General features: G+C 44.4%; 1 protein-coding gene across 1 annotated transcript in view; it reads right to left on the reverse strand.

Annotated features, from left to right (window-relative positions):
* The window catches only part of LOC121559653 (calcium/calmodulin-dependent protein kinase type II delta 2 chain), a gene marked incomplete at its 5' end in the record, with an annotated part of 74,153 nt that overhangs the window by 46,144 nt on the left and 8,009 nt on the right, over nucleotides 1-20,000 (reverse strand). The window contains 6 exon segments of the mRNA XM_045218986.1: nucleotides 3,128-3,168; nucleotides 7,146-7,188; nucleotides 11,218-11,301; nucleotides 12,429-12,551; nucleotides 14,905-14,999; nucleotides 19,450-19,533. Coding sequence (XP_045074921.1) covers nucleotides 3,128-3,168; nucleotides 7,146-7,188; nucleotides 11,218-11,301; nucleotides 12,429-12,551; nucleotides 14,905-14,999; nucleotides 19,450-19,533 — 470 coding nt within the window.

Consider the following 20,000-nt stretch of genomic DNA (forward strand, 5'->3'; position numbering starts at 1 on the left):
ATAGCTCCCGGATGGTTATATAGTGTATGTAGATCCCACAGGATTCAATAGATAGCCCCCTGATTGTTATATAGTGTATGTAGATCCTACAGGGTTCAATAGATAGCCCCCTGATGGTTATATAGTGTATGTAGATCCTACAGGGTTCAATAGATAGCCCCCTGATGGTTATATAGTGTATGTAGATCCTACAGGGTTCAATAGATAGCCCCCTGATGGTTATATAGTGTATGTAGATCCTACAGGGTTCAATAGATAGCCCCCTGATGGTTATATAGTGTATGTAGATCCTACAGGGGTTCAATAGATAGCCCCTGATGGTTATATAGTGTATGTAGATCCTACAGGGTTCAATAGATAGCCCCCTGATGGTTATATAGTGTATGTAGATCCTACAGGGTTCAATAGATAGCCCCCTGATGGTTATATAGTGTATGTAGATCCTGTATAACAGGGTTCAATAGATATCCCCCTGATGGTTATATAGTGTATGTAGATCCTGTATAGCAGGGTTCAATAGATAGCCCCCTGATGGTTATATAGTGTATGTAGATCCTGTATAGCAGGGTTCAATAGATAGCCCCCTGATGGTTATATAGTGTATGTAGATCCTACAGGGTTCAATAGATAGCCCCCTGATGGTTATATAGTGTATGTAGATCCTACAGGGTTCAATAGATAGCCCCCTGATGGTTATATAGTGTATGTAGATCCTACAGGGTTCAATAGACGGCCCGCCGGTCATTTAATTTGAGAGGGGGCCACTCGCTCTAGCGGTTATGGTCCAGGGGTGTTGTGCTTGTTTCGGCCAGCAGAGGGGGCCACTCGCTCTAGCGGTTATGGTCCAGGGGTGTTGTGCTTGTTTCGGCCAGCAGAGGGGGCCACTCGCTCTAGCGGTTATAGTCCAGGGGTGTTGTGCTTGTTTCGGCCAGCAGAGGGGGCCACTCGCTCTAGCGGTTATGGTCCAGGGGTGTTGTGCTTGTTTCAGCCAGCAGAGGGGGCCACTCGCTCTAGCGGTTATGGTCCAGGGTGTTGTGCTTGTTTCGGCCAGCAGAGGGGGCCACTCGCTCTAGCGGTTATGGTCCAGGGGTGTTGTGCTTGTTTCGGCCAGCAGAGGGGGCCACTCGCTCTAGCGGTTATAGTCCAGGGGTGTTGTGCTTGTTTCTGCCAGCAGAGGGGGCCACTCGCTCTAGCGGTTATAGTCCAGGGGTGTTGTGCTTGTTTTCAGCCAGCAGAGGGGGCCGCTCGCTCTAGCGGTTATGGTCCAGGGGTGTTGTGCTTGTTTCTGCCAGCAGAGGGGGCCACTCGCTCTAGCGGTTATGGTCCAGGGGTGTTGTACTTGTTTCGGCCAGCAGAGGGGGCCACTCGCTATAGCGGTTGCTTCACACTCTCTCAATCCACAGTGGCTCTCGAGCTAGCCTGCCTAGTCAGTTGAATGGGTGAGAGCCGAACTGCATTCAAGAGGCAACCAGATCAGCTAATTATTTTCTAATGTATTATTGAGGTGTCAGGCTCCCATTCAATCATCTCACCCAATCAGGCAACATGTATAAGACAGGATCTGACATGATGTACAGTAACTGAAACAAATCTGACACAGGACTATCTATACCAGAGTACTGAGACGGTCCGACACAGGACTATCTTTACCAGTGTTCTGAGACGGCAGAACTTAGTGACTACAGGAAACCAGAGACAAAACTACAGGAAATGGGAGGTGTTAAGGAGAACAGATGATCAGGAAGTGACACGCTACAGCTAGTCTATTAGTAAAGTGGACACACGTAAAGGCTCTGGGACCAGAACCACATCCTCTGACCAGTCTATTAGTAAAGTGGACACACGTAAAGGCTCTGGGACCAGAACCACATCCTCTGACCAGTCTATTAGTGAAGTGGACACACGTAAAGGCTCTGGGACCAGAACCACATCCTCTGACCAGTCTATTAGTGAAGTGGACACACGTAAAGGCTCTGGGACCAGAACCACATCCTCTGACCAGTCTATTAGTGAAGTGGACACACGTAAAGGCTCTGGGACCAGAACCACATCCTCTGACCAGTCTGCCCAGTCATGATGTCATAATGTCCCTTGATGATGACGACGATGTCATCATTTCCCTGGATGTTGATGTCCCATAAGTCTATTGTCCTCAGACTCCTCGTCACGGCTCGATCAGTCTTTCGTTTCCTGTTGTTGTTGTTGTTGTTACATAGATAGACACAGGGCCAATCTGAAATGGCCCCCTACTCTCTATGTTACATAGATAGACACAGGGCCAATCTGAAATGGCCCCCTGCTCTCTCTATGTTACGTTGTACTCCTGAGTGGCGCAGTGGTCTAAGGCACTGCATCGCAGTGCTAGCTGTGCCACTAGAGATCCTGGTTCGAATCCAGGCTCTGTCGCAGCCGGCCGCGACCGGGAGACTCATGGGCGGCGCACAATTGGCCCAGCGTCGTCCAGGGTAGGGGAGGGAAAGGCCGGCAGGGATGTAACTCAGTTGATAGAGCATGGCGTTTGCAACGCCAGGGTTGTGGGTTCGATTCCCACGGGGGGCCAGTATAAAATATATATGTATTCACTAACTGTAAGTCACTCTGGATAAGAGCATCTGCTAAATGACTAAAATGTTACATAGATAGACACAGGGTCAATCTGAAATGGCCCCCTACTCTCTATGTTACATAGATAGACACAGGGCCAATCTGAAATGGCCCCCTGCTCCCTATGTTACATAGATAGACACAGGGTCAATCTGAAATGGCCCCTGCTCTCTATGTTACATAGATAGACACAGGGCCAATCTGAAATGGCCCCCTACTCTCTATGTTACATAGATAGACACAGGGCCAATCTGAAATGGCCCCCTGCTCTCTATGTTACATAGATAGACACAGGGTCAATCTGAAATGGCCCCCTGCTCTCTATGTTACATAGATAGACACAGGGTCAATCTGAAATGGCCCCCTACTCTCTATGTTACATAGATAGACACAGGGCCAATCTGAAATGGCCCCCTACTCTCTCTAGTAAGTGCACTAATTTCTGCAGAGGGCTCTGGCCAATGGTAGTGTACTATATAGGGAGATAAATGGAGCCATTTGGACCGCAGCAACAGAAACTCACCTTGACGGCGTCAGCCTTCTTGTTCAGCAGACCCTTGACTGCTGTAGAGAGGAAGGGAGAGAGAGAGAGAGAGACAGAGAGGGAGAGAGAGAGAGAGAGAGAGAGAGAGAGAGAGAGAGAGAGAGAGAGAGAGAGAGAGAGAGAGAGAGAGAGAGAGAGAAAGACAGAGAGAGAGAGAGACAGACAGAGAGACAGAGAGAGAGAGACAGAGAGAGAGAGAGACAGAGAGAGAGAGAGAGAGAGAGAGAGAGAGAGACAGAGAGAGAGAGAGAGAGAGAGACAGAGACAGAGACACAGAGAGAGAGATAGAGAGAGAGAGAGAGAGACAGAGACAGAGAGAGGGAGAGAGAGAGAGACAGAGACAGAGACAGAGAGAGAGAGAGAGAGAGAGAGAGAGAGAGAGAGAGAGAGAGAGAGAGAGAGAGAGAGAGAGAGAGAGAGACAGAGAGGGGGGTAAACACCAGTGCTTCACACAGAGACAGACAACCTCCATTGTGCAACAGGGCTGTGTTCATTAGACTCAAAACAAGAGGAAACGTTTTGAAACACAGTGCAACACACAGGGACTACATGGCTGAATCTGTCAAATGACAGAGACACGTTTCCTTCTGTTTCAATACGTTTCAAACATACAGTGGTATTAAAGTCATGGTTTTAAAGTCATGGTATTAAAGTCATTGTATAAAATCATTGCATGCATCTGCATCGTCATGCTACAACATATTCTACATACAGTATATACTACATGAAGTATTCTGTGAATGTACTATATTCAGTATTCATAACATACTGTATATATACTACATGAAGTATTCTGTGAATGTACTATATTCAGTATTCATAACATACTGTATATATACTACATTAAGTATTCTGTGGATATGAATGTACTATATTCACTAATCATAACATACAGTATATATACTGTATATATACTACATGAAGTATTCTGTGAATGTACTATATTCACTATTCATAACATGCTGTATATATACTGTATATATACTACATTAAGTATTCTGTGAATGTGAATGTACTATATTCACTATTCATAACATACTGTATATATACTACATTAAGTATTCTGTGGATATGAATGTACTATATTCACTAATCATAACATACAGTATATATACTGTATATATACACTACATTAAGTATTCTGTGAATGTACTATATTCACTATTCATAACATACTGTATATATATATACATTAAGTATTCTGTGGATATGAATGTACTATATTCACTAATCATAACATACAGTATATATACTGTATATATACTACATGAAGTATTCTGTGAATGTGAATGTACTATATTCACTAATCATAACATACAGTATATATACTGTATATATACACTACATTAAGTATTCTGTGAATGTACTATATTCACTATTCATAACATACTGTATATATATATACATTAAGTATTCTGTGGATATGAATGTACTATATTCACTAATCATAACATACAGTATATATACTGTATATATACTACATGAAGTATTCTGTGAATGTGAATGTACTATATTCACTAATCATAACATACAGTATATATACTGTATATATACTACATGAAGTATTCTGTGAATGTACTATATTCACTATTCATAACATACTGTATATATACTGTATATATACTACATTAAGTATTCTGTGGATATGAATGTACTATATTCACTAATCATAACATACAGTATATATACTGTATATATACTACATGAAGTATTCTGTGAATGTACTATATTCACTATTCATAACATACTGTATATATATATACATTAAGTATTCTGTGGATATGAATGTACTATATTCACTAATCATAACATACAGTATATATACTGTATATATACTACATGAAGTATTCTGTGAATATGAATGTACTATATTCACTATTCATAACATACTGTATATATACTACATTAAGTATTCTGTGAATGTACTATATTCACTATTCATAACATACTGTATATATACTGTATATATACTACATGAAGTATTCTGTGAATATGAATGTACTATATTCACTATTCATAACATACTGTATATATACTACATTAAGTATTCTGTGGATATGAATGTACTATATTCACTAATCATAACATACTGTATATATACTACTACAGCTCTGGTCTAAAGTAGTGCACTAGATAGGGAATAGGGTATATAGCTCTGGTTAGAAAGTAGTGCACTAGATAGGGAATAGGGTAGAGAGCTCTGGTCTAAAGTAGTGCACTAGATAGGGAATAGGGTAGAGAGCTCTGGTTAGAAAGTAGTGCACTAGATAGGGAATAGGGTAGAGAGCTCTGGTCTAAAGTAGTGCACTAGATAGGGAATAGGGTAGAGAGCTCTGGTTAGAAAGTAGTGCACTAGATAGGGAATAGGGTAGAGAGCTCTGGTTAGAAAGTAGTGCACTAGATAGGGAATAGGGTAGAGAGCTCTGGTTAGAAAGTAGTGCACTAGATAGGGGAATAGGGTAGAGAGCTCTGGTTAGAAAGTAGTGCACTAGATAGGGAATAGGGTAGAGAGCTCTGGTTAGAAAGTAGTGCACTAGATAGGGAATAGGGTAGAGAGCTCTGGTTAGAAAGTAGTGCACTAGATAGGGAATAGGGTAGAGAGCTCTGGTTAGAAAGTAGTGCACTAGATAGGGAATAGGGTATAGAGCTCTGGTTAGAAAGTAGTGCACTAGATAGGGAATAGGGTGGAGAGCTCTGGTTAGAAAGTAGTGCACTAGATAGGGAATAGGGTAGAGAGCTCTGGTTAGAAAGTAGTGCACTAGATAGGGAATAGGGTGGAGAGCTCTGGTTAGAAAGTAGTGCACTAGATAGGGAATAGGGTAGAGAGCTCAGGTTAGAAAGTAGTGCACTAGATAGGGAATAGGGTAGAGAGCTCTGGTTAGAAAGTAGTGCACTAGATAGGGAATAGGGTACAGAGCTCTGGTTAGAAAGTAGTGCACTAGATAGGGAATAGGGTAGAGAGCTCTGGTTAGAAAGTAGTGCACTAGATAGGGAATAGGGTACAGAGCTCTGGTTAGAAAGTAGTGCACTAGATAGGGAATAGGGTATAGAGCTCTGGTTAGAAAGTAGTGCATTAGATAGGGAATAGGGTAGAGAGCTCTGGTTAGAAAGTAGTGCACTAGATAGGGAATAGGGTAGAGAGCTCTGGTTAGAAAGTAGTGCACTAGATAGGGAATAGGGTAGAGAGCTCTGGTTAGAAAGTAGTGCACTAGATAGGGAATAGGGTAGAGAGCTATGGTTAGAAAGTAGTGCACTAGATAGGGAATAGGGTATAGAGCTTCTGGTTAGAAAGTAGTGCACTAGATAGGGAATAGGGTAGAGAGCTCTGGTTAGAAATACATTAGCTAAAATGTCTTTAAAACTATTTTTGCTTTGTCATTATGGGGTATTGTGTGTAGATTGAAAAGAACAATTGAATCCATTTTAGAATAAGGCTGTAACGTAACAAAATGTGGAAAAAGTCAAGGGGTCTGAATACTTTCCGAATACACTGTATACTACATTTACATTATTCTAATGTACTATTATAAATACAAAATGCCTTAAAAGGGATTTTCACACTACTGAGCCAAACCGAACCGAACCAAGCTGTACTGAGCTGGTCTGGTTACGCATCCTCCATAGTTACTGTAACCATGCCGACAAGGGACAATGTGTAAAGAAACTATCAGAGCCAGCACGGTTTGGTCGAGGGTCAGCCCGATAGTGTGAAAGGGGTATAAAAGAGTACCGACAAAACGGAGTGACATGAGGCCCTGGCCGCTGATTGGCTGACAGAGAGGAAGTGAGCTCTTACCTCGAGGGTTCCACATCCCAAACAAAGGATGTAAAGACATAAATAAAAAAACAATTAAAAAGGAAGAAAATGATGAATAATAATGAAGAAAGAATCAGATTCAGTTTAATTCTGAAGAAAAACATCAATCAAAAGAACTACAAAACATCCAGATATGGGCAGTAAAAGCCAAATGACTATTCGAGTTGAGACGGGACCTACCTGAGAAGTTTTTTGTAACCAGCAGAGTGGTCAAAATGGCTCCCTGAAAGAGTGGAGGGGGCAGAAAGACAAGAGGAAAAGAAGGAGAGAACAGAAAAGAGGAAAGGAAGGAGAGAACAGAAAAGAGGAGGGAAGGAGAGAACAGAAAAGAGGAGGGAAGGAGAGAACAGAAAAGAGGAGGGAAGGAGAGAACAGAAAAGAGGAAAGGAAGGAGAGAACAGAAAAGAGGAGGGAAGGAGAGAACAGAAAAGATGAAAGGAAGGAGAGAACAGAAAAGAGGAAAGGAAGGAGAGAACAGAAAAGAGGAGGGAAGGAGAGAACAGAAAAGAGGAGGGAAGGAGAGAACAGAAAAGAGGAGGGAAGGAGAGAACAGAAAAGAGGAGGGAAGGAGAGAACAGAAAAGAGGAGGGAAGGAGAGAACAGAAAAGATGAAAGGAAGGAGAGAACAGAAAAGAGGAAAGGAAGGAGAGAACAGAAAAGAGGAGGGAAGGAGAGAACAGAAAAGAGGAGGGAAGGAGAGAACAGAAAAGAGGGAAGGAGAGAACAGAAAAGATGAAAGGAAGGAGAGAACAGAAAAGAGGAAAGGAAGGAGAGAACAGAAAAGAGGAAAGGAAGGAGAGAACAGAAAAGAGGAGGGAAGGAGAGAACAGAAAAGAGGAGGGAAGGAGAGAACAGAAAAGATGAAAGGAAGGAGAGAACAGAAAAGAGGAAAGGAAGGAGAGAACAGAAAATAGGAGGGAAGGAGAGAACAATTCACTAATGAAAGATTGTTAGAAAAGAGGAAAGATATGCTAATGAAAGACTGCAAGAGAAGAGAAGAACAGCGGTGGTACTGTAGTCTCTCCTGATTGGTTGATTATTTCAAACAGAGAACAGCGGTGGTACTGTAGTCTCTCCTGATTGGTTGATCATTTCAAACAGAGAACAGCGGTGGTACTGTAGTCTCTCCTGATTGGTTGATCATTTCAAACAGAGAACAGCGGTGGTACTGTAGTCTCTCCTGATTGGTTGATCATTTCAAACAGAGAACAGCAGTGGTACTGTAGTCTCTACTGATTGGTTGATCATTTCAAACAGAGAACAGCTGGTACTGTAGTCTCTCCCTGATTGGTTGATCATTTCAAACAGAGAACAGCAGTGGTACTGTAGTCTCTCCTGATTGGTTGATCATTTCAAACAGAGAACAGCAGTGGTACTGTAGTCTCTCCTGATTGGTTGATCATTTCAAACAGAGAACAGCGGTGGTACTATAGTCTCTACTGATTGGTTGATCATTTCAAACAGAGAACAGCAGTGGTACTGTAGTCTCTACTGATTGGTTGATCATTTCAAAGCAGGTGGAAAGAGGGAGAGAGGGGTGCTTGTCTTCGCCCCAAATGGAACCCTATTCCCTAGATAGTGCACTACTCTTTGTTTTACAGGATATTTATTATGGTGTTTTCTTTTAGGCAATAATATAAAACAGAAACAGAACTTTAGAATGAAATCAAAAAAAATAAAATAATGTTTTACCCCTTTTTCGTGATATCAAATTGGTAGTTACAGTCTTGTCCCATCGCTGCAACTCCCGTACGGACTTGGGGAGAGGCGAAGGTCGAGAGCCGTGCGTCCTCCGAAAACACAACCCAACCGAGCCGCACTGCTTCTTGACACAATGCCCTCTTAACCCGGAAGCCAGCCGCACCAATGTGTGTCGGAGGGAACACCGTACACCTAGCGACCGTGTCAGCGTGCACTGCGCCCGGCCCGCCACAGGAGTCGCTAGAGCGCGATGGGACAAGGACATCCCGGCCGGCAAATCCCTCCCCTATCCCGGACGACGCTGGGCCGAGTGTGCACCGCCTCATGGGTCTCAGCCTGGAATAGAACCAGGATCTGTAGTGACACAGCCTGGAATAGAACCAGGATCTGTAGTGACACAGCCTGGAATAGAACCAGGATCTGTAGTGACACAGCCTGGATTAGAACCAGGATCTGTAGTGACACAGCCTGGAATAGAACCAGGATCTGTAGTGACACAGCCTGGAATAGAACCAGGATCTGTAGTGACACAGCCTGGAATAGAACCAGGATCTGTAGTGGCACAGCCTGGAATAGAACCAGGATCTGTAGTGACACAGCCTGGAATAGAACCAGGATCTGTAGTGACACAGCCTGGAATAGAACCAGGGTCTGTAGTGGCACAGCCTGGAATAGAACCAGGATCTGTAGTGACACAGCCTGGAATAGAACCAGGATCTGTAGTGACACAGCCTGGAATAGAACCAGGATCTGTAGTGACACAGCCTGGAGATAGAACCAGGATCTGTAGTGGCACAGCCTGGAATAGAACCAGGATCTGTAGTGACACAGCCTGGAATAGAACCAGGATCTGTAGTGACACAGCCTGGAATAGAACCAGGATCTGTAGTGGCACAGCCTGGAACAGAACCAGGATCTGTAGTGGCACAGCCTGGAATAGAACCAGGATCTGTAGTGACACAGCCTGGAATAGAACCAGGATCTGCAGTGACACAGCCTGGAATAGAACCAGGATCTGTAGTGACACAGCCTGGAATAGAACCAGGATCTGTAGTGACACAGCCTGGAATAGAACCAGGATCTGTAGTGGCACAGCCTGGAATAGAACCAGGATCTGAGTGACACAGCCTGGAATAGAACCAGGATCTGTAGTGACACAGCCTGGAATAGAACCAGGATCTGTAGTGACACAGCCTGGAATAGAACCAGGATCTGTAGTGACACAGCCTGGAATAGAATCAGGATCTGTAGTGACACAGCCTGGAATAGAACCAGGATCTGTAGTGACACAGCCTGGAATAGAACCAGGATCTGTAGTGACACAGCCTGGAATAGAACCAGGATCTGTAGTGACACAGCCTGGAATAGAACCAGGATCTGTAGTGACACAGCCTGGAATAGAACCAGGATCTGTAGTGGCACAGCCTGGAATAGAACCAGGATCTGTAGTGACACAGCCTGGAATAGAACCAGGATATGTAGTGACACAGCCTGGAATAGAACCAGGATCTGTAGTGACACAGCCTGGAATAGAATCAGGATCTGTAGTGACACAGCCTGGAATAGAACCAGGATCTGTAGTGACACAGCCTGGAATAGAACCAGGATCTGTAGTGACACAGCCTGGAATAGAACCAGGATCTGTAGTGACACAGCCTGGAATAGAACCAGGATCTGTAGTGACACAGCCTGGAATAGAACCAGGATCTGTAGTGACACAGCCTGGAATAGAACCAGGATCTGTAGTGACACAGCCTGGAATAGAACCAGGATCTGTAGTGGCACAGCCTGGAATAGAACCAGGATCTGTAGTGACACAGCCTGGAATAGAACCAGGATCTGTAGTGACACAGCCTGGAATAGAACCAGGATCTGTAGTGACACAGCCTGGAATAGAACCAGGATCTGTAGTGGCACAGCCTGGAATAGAACCAGGATCTGTAGTGACACAGCCTGGAATAGAACCAGGATCTGTAGTGACACAGCCTGGAATAGAACCAGGATCTGTAGTGACACAGCCTGGAATAGAACCAGGATCTGTAGTGACACAGCCTGGAATAGAACCAGGATCTGTAGTGACACAGCCTGGAATAGAACCAGGATATGTAGTGACACAGCCTGGAATAGAACCAGGATCTGTAGTGGCACAGCTAGCACTGCGATGCAGAGCCTTAGACCGCTGAGCCACTCAGGAGGACGGTAACGTCAAACAGAAACAGAACTATAGGCCCTACGGGCCTTGGTCAAAAGTAGTGCACTAGATAGGGAATAGGGTAGAGAGCTCTGGTTAGAAAGGAGTGCACTAGATAGGGAATAGGGTACAGAGCTCCGTTTAGAAAGTAGTGCACTAGATAGGGAATAGGGTACAGAGCTCTGGTTAGAAAGTAGTGCACTAGATAGGGAATAGGGTAGAGAGCTCTGGTTAGAAAGGAGTGCACTAGATAGGGAATAGGGTAGAGAGCTCTGGTCTAAAGTAGTGCACTAGATAGGGTGAGACACATCCCTTGAGTTTCTGAAAAGAACAGAGGATAGTGAAAGAGGAGTGTGTCACCTTGAGTTTCCTCCTGGCATTGAACTTCTTCAGACACTCCACAGTCTCCTGTCTATGCATCATGGAAGCTACAGTGGACCGTTGCTGCAGATGGAGAGAGAGAGAGAGAGAGAGAGAGAGAGAGAGAGAGAGAGAGAGAGAGAGAGAGAGAGAGAGAGAGAGAGAGAGAGAGAGAGAGAGAGAGAGAGAGAGAGAGAGAGAGAGAGAGAGAGAGAGAGAGAGAGAGAGAGAGAGAGAGAGAGAGAGAGAGAGACGAGAGAGAGAGAGAGAGAGAGAGAGAGAGAGAGAGAGAGAGAGAGAGAGAGAATGTTATTTTATTCAGGGGAGCCCATTGAGACAAGGGTCTCATTTCCAACGGTGCCCTGAGGACAACAATTCCAATAATCAACATGATCAATACAATAAAACAATACAAATATTAAAACTACAAGACACAGTAACAGTTACAGATGACATGACATTTAATCAAAACAATTGCAAATCTCAGTGAACTCATTCATCATTAGGGTTTTAAACTGCCCTAGTGGCACCAGGGAATCCAAATGAGGAGAGTTAAAACTAAAAGAGGATTTACTAAACTTAGTGGAGACAAGAGGGACCTCAAGAGTTAACCAACCCTTATATTTCTATATTTCAACTGGGAAGTGAAGTGAGGTATGTTGGAGCAGAACTCTGTAAACAAAGTGGGAGTAATGAAGTGATCTACGAGACTTTAATGAGGACCAGACAACCTTTTGATACAGGATGCAGTGGTGAGTATTACACCTGTCCCCTGTGATAAAGCACTACGGTAGACGGCATCAGAGGATTTAGAGTCTGTCTGCCCTTGGATAATATGGTGTCCAGAACTGGCAGGAACGACCATCTGCTTCCTGCTGTTTAGGGAGAAGATCTAGTCCACTTTAAATCGTAGCTTTTTAACTAGCTCATTCGTATGTTTTTTTTTAAAAGTTGAATCTTTGTCATTCCAAACGGCAGATATTTATAGGATAAGAAGAAGAGAGAGAGAGATCAGTGTAAGGGCTGTGTGTGTGTGTGTGTGTGTTTGTGTGTGTGTGTGTGTGTTTGTGTGTGTGTGTGTTTCTGTGTGTGTGTGTTTGTGTGTGTGTGTGTGTGTGTTTGTGTGTGTGTGTGTGTTTCTGTGTGTGTGTTTGTGTGTGTGTGTGTGTGTGTGTGTGTGTGTGTGTGTGTGTGTGTGTGTGTGTTCATACACAGATCCAGGGGTGATTGAGGGCCTCAGTGGTGGTGATGCGTTTGCTGGGGTTGATGGTCAGCATCTTATTGATCAGGTCTTTGGCATCAGGAGTCACTGTGTCCCACTCTGGAGACGGGAACTGTAGACACACACATTACACACAATACATCAACACATTACACACAATACATCAATACATTACACACAATACATCAATACATTACACACTTTACATCAATACATCAATACATTACACACAATACATCAATACATTAATACATTACACAAAATACATCAATACATCAATACATTACACACAATACATCAATACATTACACACAATACATCAATACATTACACACTTTACATCAATACATCAATACATTACACACAATACATCAATACATTAATATATTACACAAAATACATCAATACATCAATACATTACACACAATACATCAATACATTACACACAATACATCAATACATTACACACAATACATCAATACATTACACACAATACATCAATACATCAATACATTACACACAATACATCAATACATCAATACATTACACACAATACATCAATACATTACACACAATACATCAATACATCAATACATTACATCAATACATTACACACAATACATCAATACATTACACACAATACATCAATACATCAATACATTACACACAATACATCAATACATTACACACAATACATCAATACATTACACACAATACATCAATACATCAATACATTACACACAATACATCAATACATTACACACAATACATCAATACATCAATACATTACACACAATACATCAATACATTACACACAATCAATCAATACATTCCACCATTCTGTCTATCAATTCATTAATTTCCAACACCAGTGAAGGGAGAGAGAGAGAGAGAGAGAGAGAGAGACAGAGAGAGACAGAGAGAGAGAGGAGAGAGTCAGACGGATAGAGAGATAGAGGTGTGGTAGTTCTCACGTCGTAGAGAGTCAGACAGATAGAGAGATAGAGGTGTGGTAGTTCTCATGTCGTAGAGAGTCAGACAGATAGAGAGATAGAGGTGTGGTAGTTCTCACGTCGTAGAGAGGAGAGTCAGACAGATAGAGAGATAGAGGTGTGGTGGTTCTCACGTCGTAGAGAGTCAGACAGATAGAGAGATAGAGGTGTGGTAGTTCTCACGTCGTAGAGAGGAGAGTCAGACAGATAGAGAGATAGAGGTGTGGTAGTTCTCTCGTCGTAGAGAGGAGAGTCAGACAGATAGAGAGATAGAGGTGTGGTAGTTCTCACGTCGTAGAGAGGAGAGTCAGACAGATAGAGAGATAGAGGTGTGGTAGTTCTCACGTCGTAGAGAGTCAGACAGATAGAGAGATAGAGGTGTGGTAGTTCTCACGTCGTAGAGAGTCAGACAGATAGAGAGATAGAGGTGTGGTGGTTCTCACGTCGTAGAGAGTCAGACAGATAGAGAGATAGAGGTGTGGTGGTTCTCACGTCGTAGAGAGTCAGACAGATAGAGAGATAGAGGTGTGGTGGTTCTCACGTCGTAGAGAGGAGAGTCAGACAGATAGAGAGATAGAGGTGTGGTGGTTCTCACGTCGTAGAGAGGAGAGTCAGACAGATAGAGAGATAGAGGTGTGGTGGTTTCTCACGTCGTAGAGAGAGAGAGTCAGACAGATAGAGAGATAGAGTGTGTGGTGGTTCTCACGTTGTAGAGAGGAGAGTCAGACAGATAGAGAGATAGAGGTGTGGTAGTTCTCACGTCGTAGAGAGTCAGACAGATAGAGAGATAGAGGTGTGGTAGTTCTCACGTCGTAGAGAGGAGAGTCAGACAGATAGAGAGATAGAGGTGTGGTGGTTCTCACGTCGTAGAGAGGAGAGTCAGACAGATAGAGAGATAGAGGTGTGGTGGTTCTCACGTCGTAGAGAGGAGAGTCAGACAGATAGAGAGATAGAGGTGTGGTAGTTCTCACGTCGTAGAGAGGAGAGTCAGACAGATAGAGAGATAGAGGTGTGGTGGTTCTCACGTCGTAGAGAGTCAGACAGATAGAGAGATAGAGGTGTGGTAGTTCTCACGTCGTAGAGAGTCAGACAGATAGAGAGATAGAGGTGTGGTAGTTCTCACGTCGTAGAGAGTCAGACAGATAGAGAGATAGAGGTGTGGTGGTTCTCACGTCGTAGAGAGGAGAGAGTCAGACAGATAGAGAGATAGAGGTGTGGTGGTTCTCACGTCGTAGAGAGTCAGACAGATAGAGAGATAGAGGTGTGGTGGTTCTCACGTCGTAGAGAGTCAGACAGATAGAGAGATAGAGGTGTGGTAGTTCTCACGTCGTAGAGAGTCAGACAGATAGAGAGATAGAGGTGTGGTAGTTCTCACGTCGTAGAGAGTCAGACAGATAGAGAGATAGAGGTGTGGTAGTTCTCACGTCGTAGAGAGTCAGACAGATAGAGAGATAGAGGTGTGGTGGTTCTCACGTCGTAGGCCCCAGCCTTGATCTGCTGGTACAGTCTGTGCTGGTCCTCGTCCCAGAAGGGAGGGTAACCGACCAATAGGATGTACAGGATCACCCCTGGCAGGAAGACACACACACTCATCACCCACAGATCAAAAACAACACAGTCTTGACCCCAAACTGACACCTTTTGGAATTTCACTTCCTGAATTGTAATGGATTTGAGCCAACTTGCAGCAGGGATCAACGATCTGGAACACTCAGATAGAAGTATGCTATTTAGTGTAGTTCCAGGGTAAAGGTCAAAGGTGTCATGACTCTCCTGACAATGGATCAAAGGACTCAGTTTGGCAAATGGCTGACAACAAACAGACCCTCTCACCCACAGAAGAGGGGAGGGGGGTCTGGGCCGGTTTTTGACACCTTACCACTCTGCCATAAATTAGGGAGGAGGGTAATCTCCCTCCTGCTCTGCAGTATTACTCAAATAATGTCTTCGTTCCAGAGAGTTTTTGCCGCCAAAACCTTTTTTGTCCAAAGAGTGAACATTGGAACATTTATTTCTATCATCTGAATGTTAAGAAGAATGATCAGTGGGGACCTAAAGAATAATCATGTCATCTTGTTGATTATTTTGTGATGTCATTAAGGGATGGTATCAATAAATAACTGTAACTCGGAAAGGGTACACATTCTATTAGTCAAGTTTACATCTAAACGTTGTATAAAATATATGATTATGTACGAGAGTATTTTGGTGAAGATAGGAATGTGATTTTAGTCTTCTAATGAGATCATTGTTTTGCCCGGTCAGTAACCGCGCCCCCCTAAGTGAGCACAGACATCGTGTTGGCGTGATGGAACGCCCCCTTTTTTACCCGAGGATAAAAAGCCTTTTGGAAACTAAATGTACCTCAGACCTGCACGTTTAGAATGGTTGGAACGTTGAATCAGAGACCAGAAAGACGAGAGACGGGGGGGTCTACACGTCTGAAAATGGTTGGAACGTTGAATCAGAGACCAGAAAGACGAGAGACGGGGGGGGTCTACACGTCTGAAAATGGTTGGAACGTTGAATCAGAGAGCAGAAAGACGAGAGACGGTGGTCTACACGTCTGAAAATGGTTGGAACGTTGAATCAGAGACCAGAAAGAGGGGAGACGGGGGTCTACACGTCTGAAAATGGTTAGAACTTTGAATCAGAGACCAGAAAGACGTGAGACGGGGGTCTACACGTCTGAAAATGGTTGGAACTTTGAATCAGAGACCAGAAAGAGGGGAGACGGGGGGTCTACACGTCTGAAAATGGTTGGAACGTTGAATCAGAGACCAGAAAGACGTGAGACGGTGGTCTACACGTCTGAAAATGGTTGGAACGTTGAATCAGAGAGCAGAAAGATGAGAGACGGGAGTCTACACGTCTGAAAATTGTTGGAACGTTGAATCAGAGACCAGAAAGAGGGGAGACGGGGGTCTACACGTCTGAAAATGGTTGGAACGTTGAATCAGAGACCAGAAAGACGTGAGACGGTGGTCTACACGTCTGGAAATGGTTAGGACTTTGAATCAGAGACCAGAAAGACGTGAGACGGGGGTCTACACGTCTGAAAATGGTTGGAACGTTGAATCAGAGAGCAGAAAGACGAGAAACGGGGGTCTACACGTCTGGAAATGGTTGGAACGTTGAATCAGAGACCAGAAAGACGTGAGACGGGGGGTCTACACGTCTGAAAATGGTTGGAACGTTGAATCAGAGAGCAGAAAGACGAGAGACGGTGGTCTACACGTCTGAAAATGGTTGGAACGTTGAATCAGAGAGCAGAAAGACGAGAGACGGGGGTCTACACGTCTGAAAATGGTTGGAACGTTGAATCAGAGACCAGAAAGAGGGGAGACGGGGGTCTACACGTCTGAAAATGGTTAGAACTTTGAATCAAAGACCAGAAAGACGAGAGACGGGGGGTCTACACGTCTGAAAATGGTTGGAACGTTGAATCAGAGACCAGAAAGACGAGAGACGGTGGTCTACACGTCTGAAAATGGTTGGAACGTTGAATCAGAGAGCAGAAAAGAGCGAGAGACGGTGGTCTACACGTCTGAAAATGGTTGGAACGTTGAATCAGAGACCAGAAAGACGGAGAGACGGGGGTCTACACGTCTGAAAATGGTTGGAACGTTGAATCAGAGACCAGAAAGACGAGAGGCGGTGGTCTACACGTCTGAAAATGGTTGGAACGTTGAATCAGAGACCAGAAAGGCGTGAGACGGGGGTCTACACGTCTGAAAATGGTTGGACCGTTGAATCAGAGACCAGAAAGACGAGAGACTGGGGGTCTACACGTCTGAAAATGGTTAGAACTTTGAATCAGAGACCAGAAAGACGTGAGACGGGGGTCTACACGTCTGAAAATGGTTGGAACGTTGAATCAGAGACCAGAAAGACGAGAGACGGGGGGTCTACACGTCTGGAAATGGTTGGAACGTTGAATCAGAGACCAGAAAGAGGGGAGACGGGGGTCTACACGTCTGAAAATGGTTGGAACGTTGAATCAGAGACCAGAAAGACGTGAGACGGTGGTCTACACGTCTGAAAATGGTTGGAACGTTGAATCAGAGACCAGAAAGACGTGAGATGGGGGTCTACACGTCTGAAAATGGTTGGAACGTTGAATCAGAGACCAGAAAGACGAGAGACGGGAGGTCTACACGTCTGAAAATGGTTGGAACTTTGAATCAGAGACCAGAAAGACGAGAGACGGGGTCTACACGTCTGAAAATGGTTGGAACGTTGAATCAGAGACCAGAAAGACGAGAGACGGTGGTCTACACGTCTGAAAATGGTTGGAACGTTGAATCAGAGAGCAGAAAGACGAGAGACAGGGGTCTACACGTCTGAAAATGGTTGGAACGTTGAATCAGAGACCAGAAAGAGGGTAGACGGGGGTATACACGTCTGAAAATGGTTGGAACGTTGAATCAGAGACCAGAAAGACGAGAGACGGGAGGTCTACACGTCTGAAAATGGTTGGAACTTTGAATCAGAGACCAGAAAGACGAGAGACGGGGGTCTACACGTCTGAAAATGGTTGGAACGTTGAATCAGAGACCAGAAAGACGAGAGACGGGGGTCTACACGTCTGAAAATGGTTGGAACGTTGAATCAGAGACCAGAAAGACGAGAGACGGGAGGTCTACACGTCTGAAAATGGTTGGAACGTTGAATCAGAGACCAGAAAGACGAGAGACGGGGTCTACACGTCTGAAAATGGTTGGAACGTTGAATCAGAGACCAGAAAGACGAGAGACGGGGGGTCTACACGTCTGAAAATGGTTGGAACGTTGAATCAGAGACCAGAAAGATGTGAGACGGGAGGTCTACACGTCTGAAAATGGTTGGAACGTTGAATCAGAGACCAGAAAGACGAGAGACGGGGGTCTACACTTCTGAAAATGGTTGGAACGTTGAATCAGAGACCAGAAAGACGTGAGACGGGGGTCTACATGTCTGAAAATGGTTGGAACGTTGAATCAGAGACCAGAAAGACGTGAGACGGGAGGTCTACACGTCTGAAAATGGTTGGAACGTTGAATCAGAGACCAGAAAGACGAGAGACGGGGGGTCTACACGTCTGAAAATGGTTGGAACGTTGAACCTCAACACGAGGTGATGAAAGATAAACTCACTCAGACTAGAACAGCGACAGTCTGCAGCTGTGCATGTAAAGTGGTCTAGAACTTCGACTAAATTTTGACTTTGACTTGGGAAGGAGAATCCCATCTCGGACAATCCCTGGTGCAGCTGAAGTATCTGCTCCATTTGAACACTCCACTCCACAGTTGCCAGGACAACTAATAAGAAGGACATTGTGACCTCCGGTGGACAATCAGAGCCTTACACCAATCGACTCCTTCCCCATAGAAGGAGTGATTGGTTTCAACAGAGAGAGACGACGGAGAAGACATTCTACACGTAAATACATCGCGTTTCTTACCCCAAAACGGGCGGCGGTTAGGGTGCTAAGTATTGTGATTACCGTGAGCGTAGGTTCCAAATGTATGTACGATGAGCTTGACTCTCTTTGTCCCTCTCTCCCTCCTTCTATTGACCCCTCCCTTTTTGGATAACCAAACAGTCATGCTGTTGTTAGTCCGCTAGGGACCTTTGCTCATGTATTAAGTATGCATGTATTCTGTGTTATTATTTAGTTAGCTAGTGAATAAATAATTAAACCAATTCGTGTATTACTGACTCATAAGTAAGGTTGGGGTTCTTGCGGATCCAAGGATTATGCGACGTTCAGAATGAGACTGATATGAGGTAATGATTAATAAGTGACTGTTATCGATATATTACATATATATATTTTAGAGTTACATTCGGGAGATGGTATCTCTATAAACAACTTCTTCCGTGGTGCCCCAAATTCCTAATGAGTTTAATTGTTACATGATTAATTTAAATCGGATAACAATTAAACATAGTTAGTTGATTCGATAAATAACAGTCATCACATTCATGAATGTCACGTCACGACAAAGGTTAGAGGTCAAAGGTCGTTTGTTTTACCACAGGCCCACAAGTCCACAGGCTTCCCATATGGGTCTTTTCTCAGGACCTCTGGAGACAGGTAGCCTGGAGTACCAGCAAAACCTGTAGGGAGGAGAGAGAGGGAGGGAGGGAGGGAGGGAGGGAGGGAGGGAGGGGGAGGGAGGGAGGGAGGGAGGAGGGAGGAGGGAGGAGGGAGGGAGGAGGGAGGGAGGGAGGAGAGGGAGGGAGGGAGGGATGGAGGGAGGGAGGGAGGGAGGAGGAGGAGGGAGGGAGGGAGGGAGGGAGGGAGGGGAGGGAGGGAGGGAGGGAGGGAGGGAGGGAGGGAGGGAGGGAGGGAGGGAGGGAGGAGGGAGGGAGGGATGGAGGAGGGAGGGAGAATAAATGGATGAGTGTATCAATGGTTTGATTGATTGATTTGAGTAACTGTTTCAGCAAATAATTGATTGCTTGAGTGAGTCATTGATGATTAAATCGATCAATCAATACATTTTTAAATTTTAGTAATTTAGCAGACACTCTTATCCAGAGCGACCTACAGGATAAATTATGGTTAAGTGCTTTACTCAAGG

This window comes from Coregonus clupeaformis, unplaced genomic scaffold (genome assembly GCF_020615455.1).
Source record: "Coregonus clupeaformis isolate EN_2021a unplaced genomic scaffold, ASM2061545v1 scaf1948, whole genome shotgun sequence".
In the NCBI taxonomy this organism is placed as follows: domain Eukaryota; kingdom Metazoa; phylum Chordata; class Actinopteri; order Salmoniformes; family Salmonidae; genus Coregonus; species Coregonus clupeaformis.